The sequence below is a fragment of the Miscanthus floridulus genome, chromosome 11, assembly GCF_019320115.1.
Source record: "Miscanthus floridulus cultivar M001 chromosome 11, ASM1932011v1, whole genome shotgun sequence".
NCBI lineage: Eukaryota > Viridiplantae > Streptophyta > Magnoliopsida > Poales > Poaceae > Miscanthus > Miscanthus floridulus.
Genome location: NC_089590.1, coordinates 48,593,991 through 48,613,160, shown reverse-complemented (window position 1 = coordinate 48,613,160; position 19,170 = coordinate 48,593,991). Strand labels below are relative to the sequence as shown.

Below are 19,170 nucleotides of genomic sequence, written 5' to 3'. Positions count from 1 at the left end.
TCATCTACAATTGTGATGCGCAAAAAGGGGAGGGGCCAAATCAGTTAGGGGTATATATGCATCTTTTCCTATCTAGCTTAATATATACTAAAACTCCTAGCAAGAATCCCTGTATTTTTGGAGGGAGGGGATAACAGCCGTAAAAAAAAACTCTGAAGTGTTGGTTGCACTCAGATTCTCCTAGCTATGGGTAGCTTGCTGTCTTGACTAACAGAGCAGATACCTGAAGCATGCCTCCATTGACACCTTCCAAACTACCCTGGAGGCACAAGTTTTCATGGCAAGTACGTTTCACCAGACACACGAGATTACCAGGGGCAGCAAGCAAGCAAGTGGCACAAGAAGCAAGCTGAGACCAGCTGCCATAACCCGGCTAGGTTCCTTTCTGAGGTCGAGGTGGCCGGCCGGTACGGTAACAATCTCAGAGCACTTGAGGTCAGTTGCATGCAGTAAACTCCAGGCATAGGCTCCCCTAATCATTTGGACAGAGCCCGCACAGGCTTCACCCAGCTCTCACTCAAAGCGCGCGCGAATGGCGGGGAACCCTGATCGAGGTTCCTTTGGCTGATCGATGGAGTGCTGCCTATGCAAGCGAACTGAGCCGGGCGAGCGCGCGCCCCGCGTCCGCACGAGCCCCCGCTCCGCTCGGCCTCATGCATCATCGGGAACCTCGCCGCGGGTTGTCACGGTGACCACGGCGGAGCAGTAGAGCTCACTCAAGGTACGGGGCAATGTCCATGCACCATGCGTGGACGACGACGACTTTTCCCACGAGTCGTGGCTCGATTAGTGGCCCGCCCCTCACATGCAGCGCCCCTAACTCATGCTTAGCTAGTAATCATATGCATGCTACTGGCTCGTTGATCTCTTCAATTTGCATTGCTATTTTCTGTGATATTTCAGTTCACGCTTCACGGTATAATAATGTGAGGTCTAGCTAGCCCAGTCGTCCTTACATGCATATAATTAAATAAATAATTCAGAACGATCTTTGAGGTTAACTCAGAACTATCAGAAGGCTTCGTGATGAACGAACTGGCTCTGCATGATATGTCTGCCCATTTCCAGAGTTGTAGAACGGAGCTATAATACAAATAGAATTTCCAATTTATTAGTGGCTTAGAAGTTAGCTTAATTTTTGATCAATTGATGAAGCAGAATTCATCAGTACCACTGTAGCAGTATAGTTTAGTGGCTGTGGATGGATGTCAACTAATCCTTCAGTTGCAGTTAAGCGCTCAGTCTGTTAAGGTTTAGTGGAAACTGTGCCCTTGCCTGCATGTGTGTGCATGGTGCTCGATCCCTAGGGAGACTGGTTGGTTAGGGTTGTAGTTCCAAGTGTTGGACTGCGTAATCTATTTGGCCTTAGCCATCCTTGCTTCCTCCAGGTGTGCAAGTAACCCCAGACAAGCACAGCAAAAGAGCCACTACAGTAACAATCTCACTTTCTCCCACTTCACTACTGATGTAATAATCTTCAGCTCTCTGGCCTGATTGTTCGCTTTAGAAAAGCGGTAGAAATTTCCGGGCCAGGAGTAACGAAGTTTCTAAATTTCACTTCATTTTATAATTCGTGTTGTGCAAAAATGCTGGTAGCTACTGTGTATCTCCATCTGGCTATATATATATATATATATGTGTGCTTGTATATCTGGTTGGGATGCATGCATGGATGCAATATATGCCACATATGCCACAATCCAAAATCATTTATGATTCGTATTGGATCTTGCCCTATGTGCTTATTTCCTAGCTAGTCCTCAAATCTTGTGCAGGAGCATGTTCATGAAAAAGGATGCCAATCACTCACATTAGTAGTACTGTTATCTAGACCTAGCAATCTCAACCTATTACTCCTTGATTTACATACACAATCATATATAATACACACCATCACTTCATATCTATATATATACATATAAATAAACATCATCGTGGACTATCCAATTAGTCTTCAATTCTGTCCATTGTGGATTATATGCGATTACGGAAAAAAAATAGACATATGAATAATCGTACTATAGTAGTACATACATATATTAGTGCTTGTTTAGTTCCCAACCAAATTTTCAAAAAGTGCTATAGTAGCCATCACATCGAATCTTGCCATACGTGCATGGAGCATTAAATGTAGACAAAAAAAAACTAATTACACAGTTTGGTTGGAAATTGCGAGACGGACGTTTTGAGCCTAATTAGTCCATAATTAAACACTAGTTGCCAAATAAAAACGAAAGTACTACAGTAGCCAAATTCCCAAAATTCAGTGAACTAAACACACCCTTACTAGTGGATAGCAGCTCTTCCAAAGCTAGCTAGCACTTGCTTTGAGAGCAATCAAGCGATCCCTAAACAACGAACCTCGGGATCGTTAACGGCGTAGAAAAATGCAGCTGACCGCTGGACGATCGCGAGCTCCCCCGCGCGCGCGCTCATGGCCTTGCCTTGCGTCCTACGCGACCAACTTTATCCCCGCCCACCGCCGTGGCGGCCGGCGTCAACTCTCCCCACCACCCTCCTCTCCTGCTGGCTGCTGCTGCCTACAGCCTACAGCTAGCTGCCTCCCTGTGCTGACGATGCACCTGCGACCTGCAGCCCATGGATCGGAGGTCGGCCGTACCCGCGCGTGTATATATACGCGCTACAGGCCTCTCCCGCGTCAAAATTGAGGGCTTGACTTGGGAACTGATTGATTGAATCGATCGCATGGCGGCCTTCTCATCCAGCAACGGCGTGCCGCCGGGCTTCCGGTTCCACCCGACCGACGAGGAGCTGCTGCTGTACTACCTCAAGAAGAAGGTCGGATTTGAGAAGTTCGATCTCGATGTCATCAGGGAGGTCGATCTCAACAAGATCGAGCCGTGGGATCTGCAAGGTATGTATGCTTGACAAAACCAATACATGCATGGCCCATGCTTGCATGCATGTCCATGGCGACCAATTGCATGCAGCTAGTTGTTTAGTTGTTCGTTTTGTTTCTAAATTCTAACACAGTACTGTAATACTCATCAACTCATCACCGTGCATGGATCGGATGCAGAGAGGTGCCGGATCGGGTCGGCGCCGCAGAACGAGTGGTACTTCTTCAGCCACAAGGACCGCAAGTACCCGACGGGGTCGAGGACGAACAGGGCCACGACGGCCGGCTTCTGGAAGGCCACGGGCCGGGACAAGTGCATCCGCACCAGCTACCGCAAGATCGGCATGCGAAAGACGCTCGTCTTCTACCGCGGCCGCGCCCCTCACGGCCAGAAGACCGACTGGATCATGCACGAGTACCGCCTCGAGGACGCCGACGACGCCCAGGGCGGCACCAGCGTACGTTGATTACCTTCTCGATCTCCGATCCTCTCTCCACTATATATATCCGCATGTTTAATTTGTATGCGAAATCTGAGCGCGTCGATGCGTGCATCTCCATTAATTCTTGTGTTAGGGTTTCTGTGTTGATGCATGCATGTTGTCTGTGCAGGAGGACGGATGGGTGGCGTGCCGCGTGTTCAAGAAGAAGTGCTTCTTCAAGATCGGCGGCGGCGAAGGGAGCACCAGCCAGGGCGCGGATGCTGGCGGCCACCTGGCCGTGTCGCCGCCGCTCGGCGGACACCACGACCAGGCAAGGGCCGCCCTGGCGTACATGCACCCGCACCCGTACTACCACCACGCCTCCTCCTACTACTCCCAGATGCAGGCACCGGGGCCGCACGCCGCCGCATACTCGCACCACGTGCAGGTCCAGGACCTCCTCACCAACCACCGGCCCACGGACGACGGCGCCGGCACCGGCTATGACTTCTCCGGCCTGCCGGTCGAGCATCACCCCGGCAGCGGCCTTGACGTCGGCAGCAGCGACGGCGTCGCCACGGACGGTGGCCAGCTGGCCGGCGAAGGGAGGGACCAGACCACCGGTACAGCCGCAGAGCAGTGGCAGGCGATGGATGGTTTCAGCAACGGCGGGAGCGCGACGGTGCAGCAGATGACTGGCGCCATGAGTTCCGGCGCCCAACGAGGTGGGGAGATGGATTTGTGGGGTTACGGGAGGTAAAAACTTGATGACCACACCTACGATGGAAAACATGAACGTCAAGTGTGCATGTATATATCATGCATGCAACATTATCTAAGACGATGGTGGAACTTGATGCATCAAGCTTATATAGCTTGATGATTTGTTTGGACTAGTTTTGGTGTTTATGATGTGTGTGTATATGTTGTATTATTTGTTGTTGGTTAATTTGTTGGTACAATAAGAGCCAATGATACATATGGCGTGTAATTGGTGATTAAATTGTGTGTGGTCGGTCATGTAGAAGAAGCTAATAAGCACAATGATTATTCAACTTTATTTGGGGGTTTTTCCTTGACATTCATACACGGGATATAGTGGGGTACATATATGAGCGTGTGTTTTAATTTGATCTTGGAGGAAGGAAGCGGCAACATTTGTTAAGTTTTGGATGTATATGCCACTTCTATTTGGTGTTTGGTGATGAACAATATATGACAGTTCATGCTGTATTGTAATCTTTTTCGGTTGCGGGACTCAGAGTGAGGAAATGTTGTATTGCATTTCACTTCTAAATCGATATGTGTGCGGTATTCTCCTTATCTAATGTATTATTTCAAGGTTAATATCTATAGAAGTGTTAGGATATATTAACATGTGAAAAAACATATATCTTTGTAATTGGCATGCATGAACTATGTAAACCTTCTATTTAAGAATATATAATTGTTTGTCTTCGCTTGTCCTATATATATACCATACACTTTACTATATCACAACATATAATGCATCTTAGGAAGCCACATGGCCCACTTCATATCCTTACTATTCCCTCGTAGCTTGTATAAGAACAATAACTAAGGATACCAGATAAAGTGGAGATGATGAAGGGACAGTGGAAAATAATTTGTGTGATAATTGTGGTGTGATGAGGTGAACTTGTAGTTAGTAGAAAACAAAATGAGGACAAAAATGACAAACATTATTAAGGGGCCGGAGTTTGGAGAGAATGGAAGGTTGTTGGTTATGAAATAGGGAGATAGTGGAGCAAGGCTCTTCTTTCCTACTATGTTTAGAAAACAAACACAATGAATAATTCTTTGTGTCATTCTACCAGTTTCCTATTTCATCTTGTTTGTTTCATGCCTTCCATATTTCACTTTCTCATCAAACCGCACATGATGGGTGGGCCCCTCACTTTCCACCACCATTTTGCAATTCTACACATCTGCAACATCTCTGTCCTTTTCCCTTCATGCCACAGTTGTCACCTCTCCTGGCCACCACACCAAGCAATTGTTGGCTCCTTAACACACTACTACAGAATGGACTTAGTTGTCCCGGGCGGTAACGGCCTTTAGTCCCGGTTACCGCACCGGGACAACGATCCCGGGACTAAAGAGGGACCTTTAGTCCCGGTTGGTGTTACCAACCGGGACTAAAGGCCCTCCAGCCGAGCAAACGTGGCCGCACCCTTTAGTCCCGGTTGGGGACCAACCGGGACTAAATGTTCCTTTTCTTTTTCTTTTTCTTTGTTTAATTTGTTTTCGGTTCAGTTACACATATTTGTTTAATATATAATATGTTTTTATGTACGTATTCTACGCTGCAAATATAAATACACGCACGCATATAATTACATCTAATTCTCATCTCGAGCATTATTATATTCGAATAAAGTATGAAACTATATATATTATAGATATATATATGTATATATACAACACTTTCATAATCTTGTTCTCGAAAATAACGATATCAATAAACATTTAATTTACATCATTTATTCCTTAGGATCAAAGTAGAACTCGCCGTTGGGATTTAACACTTTTTCTAGAAGAAATCCTGCTATTGACTCTTGAACTACTTTCAGATGGTCTTTTTGCATGACCCTTTGTTTCAACCATTCAGTCTTGCATTTGAAATAAAAGGAAAAGTATTAATACATATATATATATTTATTTATTTAAAAATAAATAAAAAATTGATATATACGTACTCTGAGGACATCTTCAGGAGTTCTTCTTATGTGTGCAGTGATAAATTCACAAACGTAGTATTCACACAAGTTATTACCTGGTTCCTGCCGCAAACACCACTGTACGAGAAGAAGATTATTCTCATCATCTCACACGTAAATTGAAGTACGATATAGTAATTAAACACGTGGGGAAGTATATATAGTACAACTTACTGGTATTTCAACTACTTTAAGTGGTGCCTTGCAATCCTTGCGGTGTTGCCGAATAAACTCTTTCTAAACCCTGTGCGACCAATAATGTACGATCGTTAATAAATTATGGCAAAGTCTATTCAATAATAATTGTGCGCGAGAGATCGAAATTACCCCTAGATAATGTCTATCATATCTTGGTATAGTGCCCGCTCTTTTCTCAATGAGTTCAAGATTACTAACCGACTTGAGTTTAACTCAATGACAATGAGTATCCAGTGAAACCTGCATTGGTTTATACACACACGTACATGCATATAAGTTGTATTGATATTACATAAAATGTGTAGACTACATTATTATTAATACTTACTCAAAGTTGTACGGGAAAAGTATTGTTGTCTTGTCGTGCTGCTTCACGAAGAACCTCATGATATTCATCTGTGCTTCAAATACCCAGTGCTCCTTGACAATAATATCGGTTTTGAATACGATATAAGGATCAATGAAGCCAACACTGGTGTCTTGTATTCTTTGGAGCTCTGACATCTGGAATCTGTATATAAATATAAGTTACATGTGAGGATAATTATATACACATACGCATGAAAGTGAGTTTATTAAATAAAAGTAAGAATCGCTTACAAACAAAAGGAGCTAATGATTGATTTGTCCAGAGCGTCCAAGTGGTATAGTTGATGCAATTCTTCGAAACTAATATGTAAGATATCATCGCCACAGAAGTAATGATGGTCTCTAAATTTGACAAAGATCCACTGCTCACCCCTGCCACACGCCTGCATGTACCACTTGTTGAGCAAGTACATTTGCGTACCCAATTCATTCAGAGCCGCAGGGTTGTACAGACTTTTGCCAAATTTATAAGTCTTCCAGGTATCAACTTCCAGGTTCTGGATTGGAGCTTTGCCCGTCACTTGATCCAAGGTTAAACCAGTTTGTTCAAAAAAAGCATTAAGGTCTTGAACCGACACTTCTCCAAAGTTGTCTGGTCGATAGACTTCTATGTTGGAACCATATTCATTAGCAACAACAAGATTTTGCATTGGTTGCTTCTGTTGTTCGAGCTGTGGGACATCCTTCCCTAATACTCTTTTCCTTTTCTTATGTGCATCATGTGACTTCACGAGGGAGCGGTCATAGTCTGATAGTGGCAGAGGCTTACGAACTTCAAGCATCTTTTTCTTGTGAGCTTCGACCTTCTGCCTCAGCTGATCTCGTGGTATGTAAAAGTACGACTTTCCCTTAAGCTTCGCTTGTCTCTGCTTTTGGATATCTATAAAAAAATCTTTCACTTTTTTGTCTTCTTCAGCTGCTATTTGCTCATCAGTCTTTTCAGAAAGTATTTCTTGAGAAATAACTCTTTTTTGGGGGTCTTCTTTGCCGCTGGGACCTTAGACGTCTTTGTAGTGCGTCGCTGTGGAGGGGGTGGGGGTGGTGTTGGAGACCGGCGTGGAGGCAATGAGGCTAGTGTTGGAGTCCGGCGTGGAGGCGTTGGAGATCGTTGTGGAGGCGGTGGGGCCGGTATAGGAGTTGGAGATCGTTGTGGAGGTGATGGGGCCGGTGTAGGAGTTGGAGATCGCCGTGGGGATGAAGTCGTCTCGCCCCCCGCAACGCTGTGATGAGATGGGGAATGAATGATTGGGCTAGGCTGGGGGAGACCCTGCTACAAAAACAAGTTGTGGGTCAATTATTTTTGAAGCCAATATAAAATTAATGGAAAATAATATTTCATTCACTTTCATTCGTACCTAGGGTGAGGTAGGGGAAGCGGTGGCGCCCCAGGAATGATGATGAAGCGTTTGCGCCATTGAATAAATGTCTTCTCTGCTTCTCCTAGTGTCTTCTCCCCATCACCGCCTTTAATGTCAAGAGGAACATTGATGTAACCTTTGAGCACTCTATCGACCGAGACGCTAGCATATCCAGGTTGAATAACTGACCCATGGATTCTTGGTGTCTTCGTTCGGTCTATTAGAGATACAACCCCGACAGCCACCATGATTGATGCATTATTACCATCTGGAATGTGCAGCTCACATGTTGTTAGTGGCTCGGTAATGTCATCAACAGGGAAGCGCAACCCAGCGTCACCTTGAATAACTGGTAGCTTCGTGGAAGCACAACTACTTTTCATCTGACCAACGGGGCTAGTGGTGACTCCCGGCGTTGATTGCGATTGCATTTGACTCATTGCTAGCTGCACTTGCCTCTTGATCTCCTCCTGCATTCTTGCCTCAAGAGATTTTTCTCGTTCACGTGATTCAAGCAATGCTCATCCTTCTTTCTCTAGTGGCTTCTATAGGTATCCTTGTCTGCTGGGAATGCTTGTAGCCACGGAACCGCCCCATAGCCTCTTGTTCGACCACCATGTTCGGGATTCTCTAGGGCATATGTCAATTCATCCTTTTCTCTGTTAGGCTTAAAAACACCACTATCAGCTTCTTCCCTAGCATGAGCTAGTCTCTATGTTGCTCTCTCAATTTTTTGGCCAAAAATTAGCTTGCTAGTGTCTGGGTCTAGGCTTCCCCCATGAGCGTAGAACCAATTCTTCGCGCGTTGAGGCCAGTTCTTCTCCATTGTTTCAGGTATGATTCCCTTGGCAGTAATCTCTGCTTCTAGGTTCTGCCACTTGGGAATAGCACTCCTATAACCACCTGATCCCATGCAATGATGGTATTGCTTCTATCGGGCATTTTGCTGATTCCTCATCACACGTTCCTCACTCTCTTGAGATGTCTTGTATTGTATGAAGTCATCCCAATGGGACTCCAACTTGACAAACGCCTTAGCATTGAAATTCAGCGTTTCATTCTTCAAGATAAACTTTTTATACAATGTCTTCTTCCAACTCTGGAACAATGTTGCCATCTTCTTCATTGTCCAATCCCTCACTAGCTCCTTCAAAGCATCATCTGCTTGTAATGTGAAATGTTGAGTGATATCTCTCCAAGCTAGGTTCTTGTCACGATCAGATACAAAACTAACATTAGGAGCGGATATCTTCTGCTTCCATTCACGAGCACTAACTAGGATCCTATCCCTTACAATGAACCCATATTGATTGACATATGTCTGAGCATGTGGTCCCAATGGTTTGCCAGTGTCGGTGTCGAATTCTGATATTATGAAACGGCCCTCTAATGGCTTTTTTGGCCCTCGGACTTTCCTACTCTTGCCGGTGGTTGATGTAGATCTAGAGACCGGCTACATGAGTAGAAACACAACGATTAACAACAAATATACGTACGCATGCATCTATAAGAGATGATAGATAATCGAATATACCTTACCAGTATTTTCTTGCGCGATAATTTGTTGATCTTCAACCAACGGGATATTCAGGATATCCTCATAATCAGCAAAGTACTAACTCGTGTCATCTACATCCACATTGGTGTCAGCGTTGATAATATTCGCCATTATGTCATCATTCAAGTTATCATCCGGAGCAGCCATTTGTATCTTTAAGATAACACATAGATAGAATTACTATGGCACATAACATAAGTACATGTGATAACACATATAAAATTACTAAATCCAATTAAATATAATAACACATAATATTTCATAAGGATAAACAATAATAAGGTATAGGCTTTGGAATCGAATAAAAAACACTTTCGATCCAAAAACATGGAAATAAGTACATGTATATATACACATAGAATGATACAATTTTCTCTCTCTCTCTCAACACATAGAATAAGTGCATATGTATATATCTCTAGTATGCATGTGATAACACATAGAATGTCTCTCTAGATATAATTTTCTCTCTCTCTCAACACATGGAAATAATTAAGTACATGTATATATACACATAGAAATAATTAAGTACATGTATATGTATACATATAGAATCTCTAGATAGAATTAATTACTAAATCTAATTAAACCTAACATATATACATAGATAGAATTACTAAATCAAAATTAAATCTAACACATATATAGAGAGAGATAGAATAACAATTACTAAATATATCAAAAACTATAATAAAAAAATATCTAAAAAAACTATCTAAATAAAGTACTAATTAAATTTTAATACATTTTAATCTAACATATATATCAAACACTACCTAAAAAACTATCTAAAAAACTATCTAAAAATATGGCCAAGCGCTATAGCTAGCAACAGGCGGGGGGCGCCATGGCGGCCGGGCGTGCTGGCCGGCCATGGGGCCGAGCTGAGCCGCGCGAGGACGACGTACGGCAGAGACGATCTTGACGGCCATCGGGCGGGGCTCGACGACGAGGCCGGCGGGGGTAGACAACGACGGCGGCGCGACAGAGCTCGACGCGGCCGGGCGCGGCAGAGACGACGAGATCGACGTTGTAGATCGAAAAGTAGAAGATGAACAGAGGAACCGTTCGATATATATAGGCCGGGACCCTTTAGTCTCGGCTGGTAACACCAACCGGGACTAAAGGTATTCTGAAAATTTTGGCAGCCCGCCAAAGTGTTGTTTTTCCATTTCACCAAATTTGACTTGCTTAAACTTGCTCAAATGAGACACTAAATGACCTCAGATGAAAAAACTCTGAATACCAAGTTTGATCATCTCAGCAAGATCTACAATTGTTACATAGCTTATTTTCTCATTTGAGAAAGTTTTATCAAACACTAGTCATAAATTCTTGAATCTCGTATAGACTTTCTAAAACTATGTCATATATTTGTGAAATTTGAACTACATTTTGTTCAAACTTTCTCAAATGAAAAAATGGCCTATATAAGGATTGTAGATCTTGATGAGCTGAACAAACTTGGTATTCAAAACTTTTCAATTTGAGACAATCTAGGGTTCCAAAAACTAGTTTGTAGGCGTCAAAATTTAAAAATCACAAATTTGAACCATCCAAACTATCTCAAATGGAAAGTTGACCAAAACAACAATTGTAGATCTTGATGATTTTAACAAACTTGGTATTCAAAACTGTTCAATTTGAAGTCATTTAGAGTTTATAATACTAGAGTCAAAGTGTTGTATTTTCATTTGACCAAATTTGACTTGGTCAAACTTGCTCAAATGAGACACTAAATGACCTCAGATGAAAAAACTCTGAATACCAAGTTTGATCATCTTAGCAAGATCTACAATTGTTACATAGCTCATTTTCCCATTTGATCAAGTTTTATCAAACAATAGTCATAAATTCTTGAATCTCATATAGACTTTCTAAAACTATGTCACACACTTGTGAAATTTGAACTACATTTTGTTCAAACTTTCTCAAATGAAAAAATGGCCTATATAAGGATTGTAGATCTTGATGAGCTGAACAGACTGGTATTCAAAACTTTTCAATTTGAGATAATCTAGGGTTCCGAAAACTAGTTTGTAGGCGTCAAAATTTAAAAATCACAAATTTGAACCGTCCAAACTATCTCAAATGAAAAGTTGACCAAAACAACAATTGTATATCTTGATGATTTTAACAAACTTGGTATTCAAAACTTTTCAATTTGAAGTCATTTAGAGTTCATAATACTAGAGTCAAAGTGTTATTTTTTCATTTGACCAAATTTGACTTGGTCAAACTTGCTCAAATGAGACACTAAATGACCTCAGATGAAAAAACTCTGAATACCAAGTTTGATCATCTCAGCAAGATCTACAATTGTTACATAGCTCATTTTCCAATTTGAGAAAATTTTATCAAACACTAGTCATAAATTTTTGAATCTCATATAGACTTTCTAAAACTATGTCACAACAGTGCATCGTTGTATCATGCGGGCACAACAGTGAATTTCTTCTTGACGTATGACTCTTGGTTATGATCTTGTCGTAACCATGGAGTGTCTTCATCATTTAACATGATGCTTGGACCTTTCTTCACTATGAAGGGTGGAATTCGGATATTTCTTTCATAATCTTCTGACATGTCTAACTTGTCTTCAATTCCCACTATATTTATTTTCCCCAAAAGAACTATGTGGCGCTTTGGCTCATTGATCATTGAGTTGATGTCTTCATTTTTTCCTCTCTTTGATTTTGTAGACATGTCTTTCACCTAGAACATCTGACTCACATCGGCAGCAAGGACGAATGGTTCGTCTTTGTACCCAATATTGTTGAGGTCCACTATTGTCATTCCATACTCTTTGTCGACTGTTACCCCTCCTCCGGTCAGCTTCACCCATTGGCACCAGAACAAAGGGACTTTAAAATTAGGTGCGTAGTCTAGTTCCCATATATCTTCTATGCGGCCATAATATGTTTGTATATTCCCATTTGGATCTGTGCCATCTATGCGAACACCACTATTTTGATTGGTGCTCCTTTTATCTTGGGCAACTGTGTAAAATATATTCCCATTTATCTCATACCCTTGGTACGTGAGCATATGCAATGATGGTTGCCTAGCCAACAAATACAGTTGCTCATCAATATTATCATCGCCTTGACATTCTTTTCGCAACCAACCACTGAAACTTTCCATGTGCTGACACATAATCCAAGCTTCAGTCTTCCCTAGAAACTTGGATTGTAAGAACTCCTTATGTATCTCGATGTACGGATGCACCAATGACGAGTTCTAAAGAACTGTGTAGTGTGCTTTTTTAAAATAATTGTCTTCCATACCAATATATGTTTTCTTTCCTAAAGTTCCTTTACCACTGAGTCTCCCCTCGTGTCGCGATTTGGGAACGCCAATCGGGGCAAGGTCAGGAATGAAGTCAACACATAACTCAATGACCTCCTCTGTTCCATAGCCCTGGGCAATGCTTCCTTTAGGCTTAGAATGGACTTTCACATATTTCTTCAAGACTCCCATAAACCTCTCGAAGGGGAACATGTTATGTAAGAACACAGGTCCAACAATACTAATCTCCTTCACCAAATGAACTTGGAGGTGTGTCATGATATTAAAGAAGGATGGAGGGAACACCAACTCAAAGCTGACAAGACATTGAACCATATCATTCTGTAGAGTAGCTAGTTCCACTGGATTGATTGCCTTCTAAGAAATTGCATTGAGGAATGTACATAGCTTCACGGTGGCTAGACGTACATGTGGAGGTAGAATTCCTCTTAAAGCAACTAGAAGCAATTGCGTCATAAGCACGTGGCAGTTGTGGGACTTTAAGTTTAGGAATTTCTTCTTTAGCACATTTATTATACTCTTTATATTGGAGGAGAATCCCGATGGGACCTTGATGCTGCTTAGACATTCGAACATGCTGTCCCTCTCTTCTTTGCTAAGCATGTAGCTAGCAGGACTTAAGTAATGATGTCCATCATCTGTCTTCTCTGGATGAAGGTTGTCTCATTCTTTCATGCCCTGCAAGTCCTGGTGTGCTTCAAGTGAATCCTTTGGCTTCCCGTACACACCCATGAATCCTAACAAGTTTACACAAAGATTCTTTGTCAGGTGCATCACGTCGATTGCGTTGCGGACCTCTAGGACTTGCTAATAGGGTAGCTCCCAAAAGATGGACTTCTTCTTCCACATGGGTGCGTGTCCCTTAGCATCTTTGGGAACAGATTCACTGCCTTGTCCCTTTCCAAATACTACTTTTACATCCTTGACCATTGCGAGTACATCTTCCCCGGTTCGGTTATGAGGCTTCTTCTAGTGGTCTGACTTACCTTTAAAATGCTTCCCTTTCTTTCTTACTTGGTGATTCAAAGGAAGGAATCAATGATGGCCAAGGTACACGACCTTTCGATATCTTTTCAAATATATACTGTCAAGGTCATCAAAACAATGTGTGCATGCATTATATCCTTTGTTTGTCTGACCTGAAAGATTACTTAAAGCAGGCCAATCATTGATTATTACGAACAATATTGCTCGTAGGTCAAAGTGTTCTTGTTTGTACTCATCCCAAACACGTACACTGGTTTGTTCCATAAAACTAGAAGTTCTTCAACTAATGGCTTCAGATAGACATCAATGTCATTGCCAGGTTGCCTTGGACCTTGGATGAGGATCAGCATCATAATGAATTTCCGCTTCATGCATAACCATGGAGGAAGGTTGTAGATACATAGAGTAACTGGCCAAGTGCTATGACTAGTGCTCTGCTCCCCAAAAGGATTCATACCATCTGTACTTAAGGCGAACCTTATGTTTCTAGCCTTATTTGCAAACTCTGGAAATTCCCTGTCTATCGCTCTCTACTGGGACCCATCAGCTGGGTGTCTCAGCATATTGTCTACCTTGCGGTCTTCTTTATGCCACCGCAACAACTTTGCATGGTCTTTATTTATGAACAAACATTTTAAGCATGGTATTATAGGAGCATACCACATAACCTTGGCAGGGATTTTCTTTCTAGGACATTGTTCACCCTCGATGTTACTAGGATCATCGCGCCTGATCTTATACCGCGCTGCTTTACATACTAGGCATTCATCCAAATTCACGTATTCATTGCCATGGTAGAGGATGCAGTCATTAGGACATGCATGTATCTTCTGGATTTTTAATCCCAAAGGGCAGACAACCTTTTTTGCTTCATACGTAGTGGTGGGCAATTCATTTGGCTTCGGAAGCATCTTCTTTATGAGGTTTAATAAATTCCCAAATGCCTTGTCAGATACACCATTCTTTGCCTTCCACTGTAGCAATTCTAGTGTTGTACCCAACTTTTTTTGCCCCTCTTCGGCCATCGGGTATAGCAACTTCCTATGATCCTCAAGCATGCGCTCAAACTTAACTTTCTCTTTTTCACTTTCGCATTCTTGTTGTGCATCATGAATGGCATCGCCAAGAGCATCACTGAGATCATCTTCTGCCGCTACCTCTTCTTCATCTCTCCCTATTGTAGTATCATCAAAGGCACCATACTGAGCAATAATGTCATAAATGTCTAAATCTTCTCCTTCACCTTCTTCCATCATGACCCCGCTTTCTCCATGCTTAGTCCAACATATATAGTTTGACATAAAACTTGACTTAAGCAAATATGAATGAAGACTCATTGAGCTTGAATATTCCTTTAAATTCTTACATATGGCACATGGACAACACATGAAACCATCCCGCTTATTTGCCTCGGCCACACCTAAGAAATAGTCCACGCCCTCAATAAAGTCTTAGGAGCGGCGATCGGCATTGTACATCCAATGGCATGACATAATCTGCATTACACGATAAATTATGAAAACCTTGAACATAATTAAGTATTTTATTATACAACATAGATGACACACACACGGTTAATTAATTAACTAAGCCTGGCTACAACGTAAGCAATCCTAACTATCACTAAACAAACTAAAACTACAATGCACTTCACTAACATAATTATTTCGTGACCGTACACAACTAAAACAGACAAATCATTCTTCTGTTGAATATCAATAAGCTTCTCCTGCTGGCTCACTGCCTCATCATCAGCAGCCGCTACCTCAAGCGCACCCGAATTCTGCACGTATGTAGCATAATCTTCCTCCCAGTACCAACCATCGCATCCATTGCCCTCCCACTGAAATTAAAGCCAAAAAATACTTAGTCAAAAATATTCAAGAAAAGCAGGTCAATTAGCCATAATAATCAAATGCGTAAGAAACTCACATTGCGATCCGGGCACTTGTAGAAAAAACGACCCTTGTTGGGTCCCTGTCTCTTGACTCGGTACTCCATCACAATCTTCTGCTTACACTTGCTGCAGATAATGAGAGGGAGTTCTGGCCTCAGTCGTTTCGCAACTGAACGAGAGGCCGAGGATCCGGTATCAGTTGTCATCTACTTTCTATACTTATTTTTGCAAACTAGTGTAAATTTTACATTTTCTAAAATAATATATTTAAACAAAACTAAAATTATTTATTTATCTAACTAAACCATGAAATATGTACTATGTATAATAGTAAAATACCAAACTATCAAGTGATTTTACTATTGTAAATCATCAAGTGATTTTGAGCTAAAAATGACATAGAAATCACATACCTCAAAAATATGTTTCAATAAATAACCATCCGTACTAGTTGACCTTGCTTACATGATCATCTCGGCGAGTATTTCTCCACCGGACGACACCATACTTGGCCAAGGAAGAGCTCCGATTCTACGAGCAAGGCAACATGGTCTTCCACGACTGTTGCTGCTCTCCCTCGTAGAATCAAAGCTCCTCCTTGACGTCCATTACCGCTCGGTAGAGAACATGGTCGCCGAGATGAACACGGTCCGCAAGTTCAACTAGTACGAATTTTCTATAATTTTCTAACTATTTTCTAAGTTTTTCATTTCATGGAAAATTTAATTCTAAAAATAAAAGGCATGATTTCTAAGTATTTCATTTCATGGAAAAAATAATTCTAAGTGACCTGCTCGATATCAGCGAGCTCGCGGGCGTTTAGGTTGCCGAGGATAGTAACATTTGTAGATGACATTTGTAGGTCTGAAGTTATCAAATATCCATCAAATTATAGCTCAAAAACATGTTTCAATAAATAACCATCCGTACTAGTTGACCTTGCTTACGTGATCATCTCGGCGAGCATTTCTCCACCGGACGGCACCGTACTTGGCCAAGGAAGAGCTCCGATTCTACGAGGAAGGGAATACGGTCTTCCACGACCATTGCCGCTCTCCCTCGTAGAATCAAAGCTCCTCCTTGACGTCCGTTACCGCTCGGCAGAGAACATGCTGGCCGAGCTGAACATGGTCCGCAAGTTCAACTAGTACGGATTTTCTACAATTTCTAACAATTTTCTAAGTTTTTCATTTCATGAAAAAATTAATTGTAAGATCAAGTAAGCCACCGGGGACGAGGATGGCGCATGCTCTAGCGAGGACGAGCGAGGCGTGATTTTGATGAACTAATTTAACTTTTGCTTATCCAAACATATATGCAAATCATCATGTGATTTTGAGCTAAAAATGAAATAAAATCATAATAAAGTCCAACATATAAAGTTACACATGCATCTACATCGCAAAATGAGATAAGCTACTGATAAAACATAAGAGGATTAAGTTTATTATCTCTAAAATCGAAGAGCAACACCAATGGAGGGGGAGAGAGCAAGAACAACAGCAAGCTGAAGAACAGAGGCAGTGGAGTTTAAATGGAATGGCTCAGGCTCGGGGAGGAAGAAATGAGCTGGTCTATAGGCCGTGATAATTAGTACTAGTTAGGGGGCCAAACCAGGACTAAGATTAATCTTTATTCCCGGGGCATCACCCAAACCGGGACTAAAACCTTTAGTCCCGGCTGGTATTACCAACCGGGACTAAAGATCCCTACCCCGTGGACAACGTTGGGCAGGAACCTTTAGTCCCGGTTGGTATTACCAACCGGGACTAAAGGATCCTTTAGTCCTAGGGGCAAAAAATGCCGAGGCTAATGCCAAATTGGGACATCATTCTAAAGTATGTTCTCTAGTAGTGACATTGTCAACCACGATAACTCACTAACCCTTAATTGATCCATTATTAACCATGGGAAACTCCCATATGAGAATTGGCAATGGGAAAAATGGAAGACCCCGACCCGCTCCTCCCCTTCCTCGTCCTCTCCTCACCGGAACCTTCCCAGCCTAGATTGGCCCCATCCACTGCCTCCCTCAACCATCAAACACTAGATCCACTCTCCCTAGTGCCTGATCTTCGCATTGATGGGGCGCAGTTCATGCCGCATTCAAGTTCTGTCGGCCTCGAAGCAGCTACAGCCAACCAGCAGTCGCTGGTGTCCTCGCCCAGAGGGGTACCATAGGGTTCCAATCTCCTTCTAGCAAGCCCAACTGTGATCAACATGAGCTTTAGGCACAGGGATGGGCATTGCTTCCAGATTTGGCAGAAGATTTGAACAAGATCAGGATTCAGCTACCAAGCTCCGAAGCAGATGGAGGTAGACCCACCATCACTTCTCTAGCCACCTCTGCCGGCGAGAAGCCAGAAAATGCAGCCACTCAAGTTAAAGAGAAGTGCTCCCTGTAACATGGGGAGATTGAAGGCCACCTCCTACACTCTAGGATCCTAGCGAGCCAAAAAGGGAAAGTGGTGTAGGGCAACGAGGGTATTCAAGATGACCAGGCTACAACTAGCGCTGCTCAGGCTACATCCTCGATGATCGTGGCGAAGACTGCCCTCAAAGACACCACTGCACCCTTGAGCACCGCCTAGCAACATCAAACGATCATTGTTATCAGCGATGAGGGATGGGAGCCAACCAAGATCCATCGACGCAAGAAACCAGAGATACAGGCAAGGGATGTTCAAACACCACACCTACCCAGAGACAAATCAATGGGCTCTGTATTCTTTAGATAAAATGGAAGGAAGATGCTATAACTGTTTTTCCCCAAATCACTCTGCTCAGCTCTGCCGCTTCCTCCCTCGGTGCTAGAAATGCTACCACACTGGGCACAGAGCAATGGATTACACAAGTTTTGGATATCATAAAAGGATGGGCTTACGTTGACGTCCTCGGTCGGCGGAAGTGTTTTGGGGACGGATCCCTAGATCCCTGCCCTGACTCGTCCGGACAGGACCGTTTCATGCCTGCCCCCTGCTCCGGGGCAGGGGGGTTCATCTCGTCGGGCGCGGCGCCGGAGTCGCTCCCCTCCATCATCTCGTTGGGCGCGGCACCGGAGCCGTCCCCCTCCATCGTCTCACGGGATGCAGCACCGGAGCTGCTCCCCTCCATCGTCTCACGGGGCGCAGCACCGGAGCTGCTCCCCTCCATCACCTCACAGGGCGTGGCATCAGAGCCGGGCGTGGCTCCAATGCCACCCCCCTCCACGGTCGCCTCAGGGTCGGCGGCAGCAAGCCCAGCGTCCCCCGTCCACCGATCCTCGGCCGGCATGCCGTGCGAAGCGGCAGACTCGTCGGCCTCCAGTAACCTCATCGATTCACTTCCCTCTGCGTGGAAAGGGAAGGGCCCCTGCACGGGTGGGTGGCCACTTGTCAGCGTTTCCTCATCCTCCAGGACACCCCAATCCACGTCGACGGCTACCTCGTCGTCGTCGTCGTCATCATCATCATCATCGTCATCCTCACTACT

At 43.3% G+C, this 19,170-nt stretch overlaps 1 protein-coding gene across 1 annotated transcript; it reads left to right on the top strand.

The window, feature by feature from the left end:
• The first annotated feature begins 2,706 nt into the window (after positions 1-2,706).
• LOC136490606 (protein BEARSKIN2-like) lies at positions 2,707-4,042 on the top strand. Its single transcript, XM_066486815.1, has 3 exons — positions 2,707-2,875; positions 3,041-3,318; positions 3,473-4,042. The coding sequence occupies exons 1-3, from the start codon at positions 2,707-2,709 to the stop codon at positions 4,040-4,042; spliced, it is 1,017 nt and encodes a 338-aa protein (XP_066342912.1).
• The last annotated feature ends 15,128 nt before the right edge of the window (positions 4,043-19,170 follow it).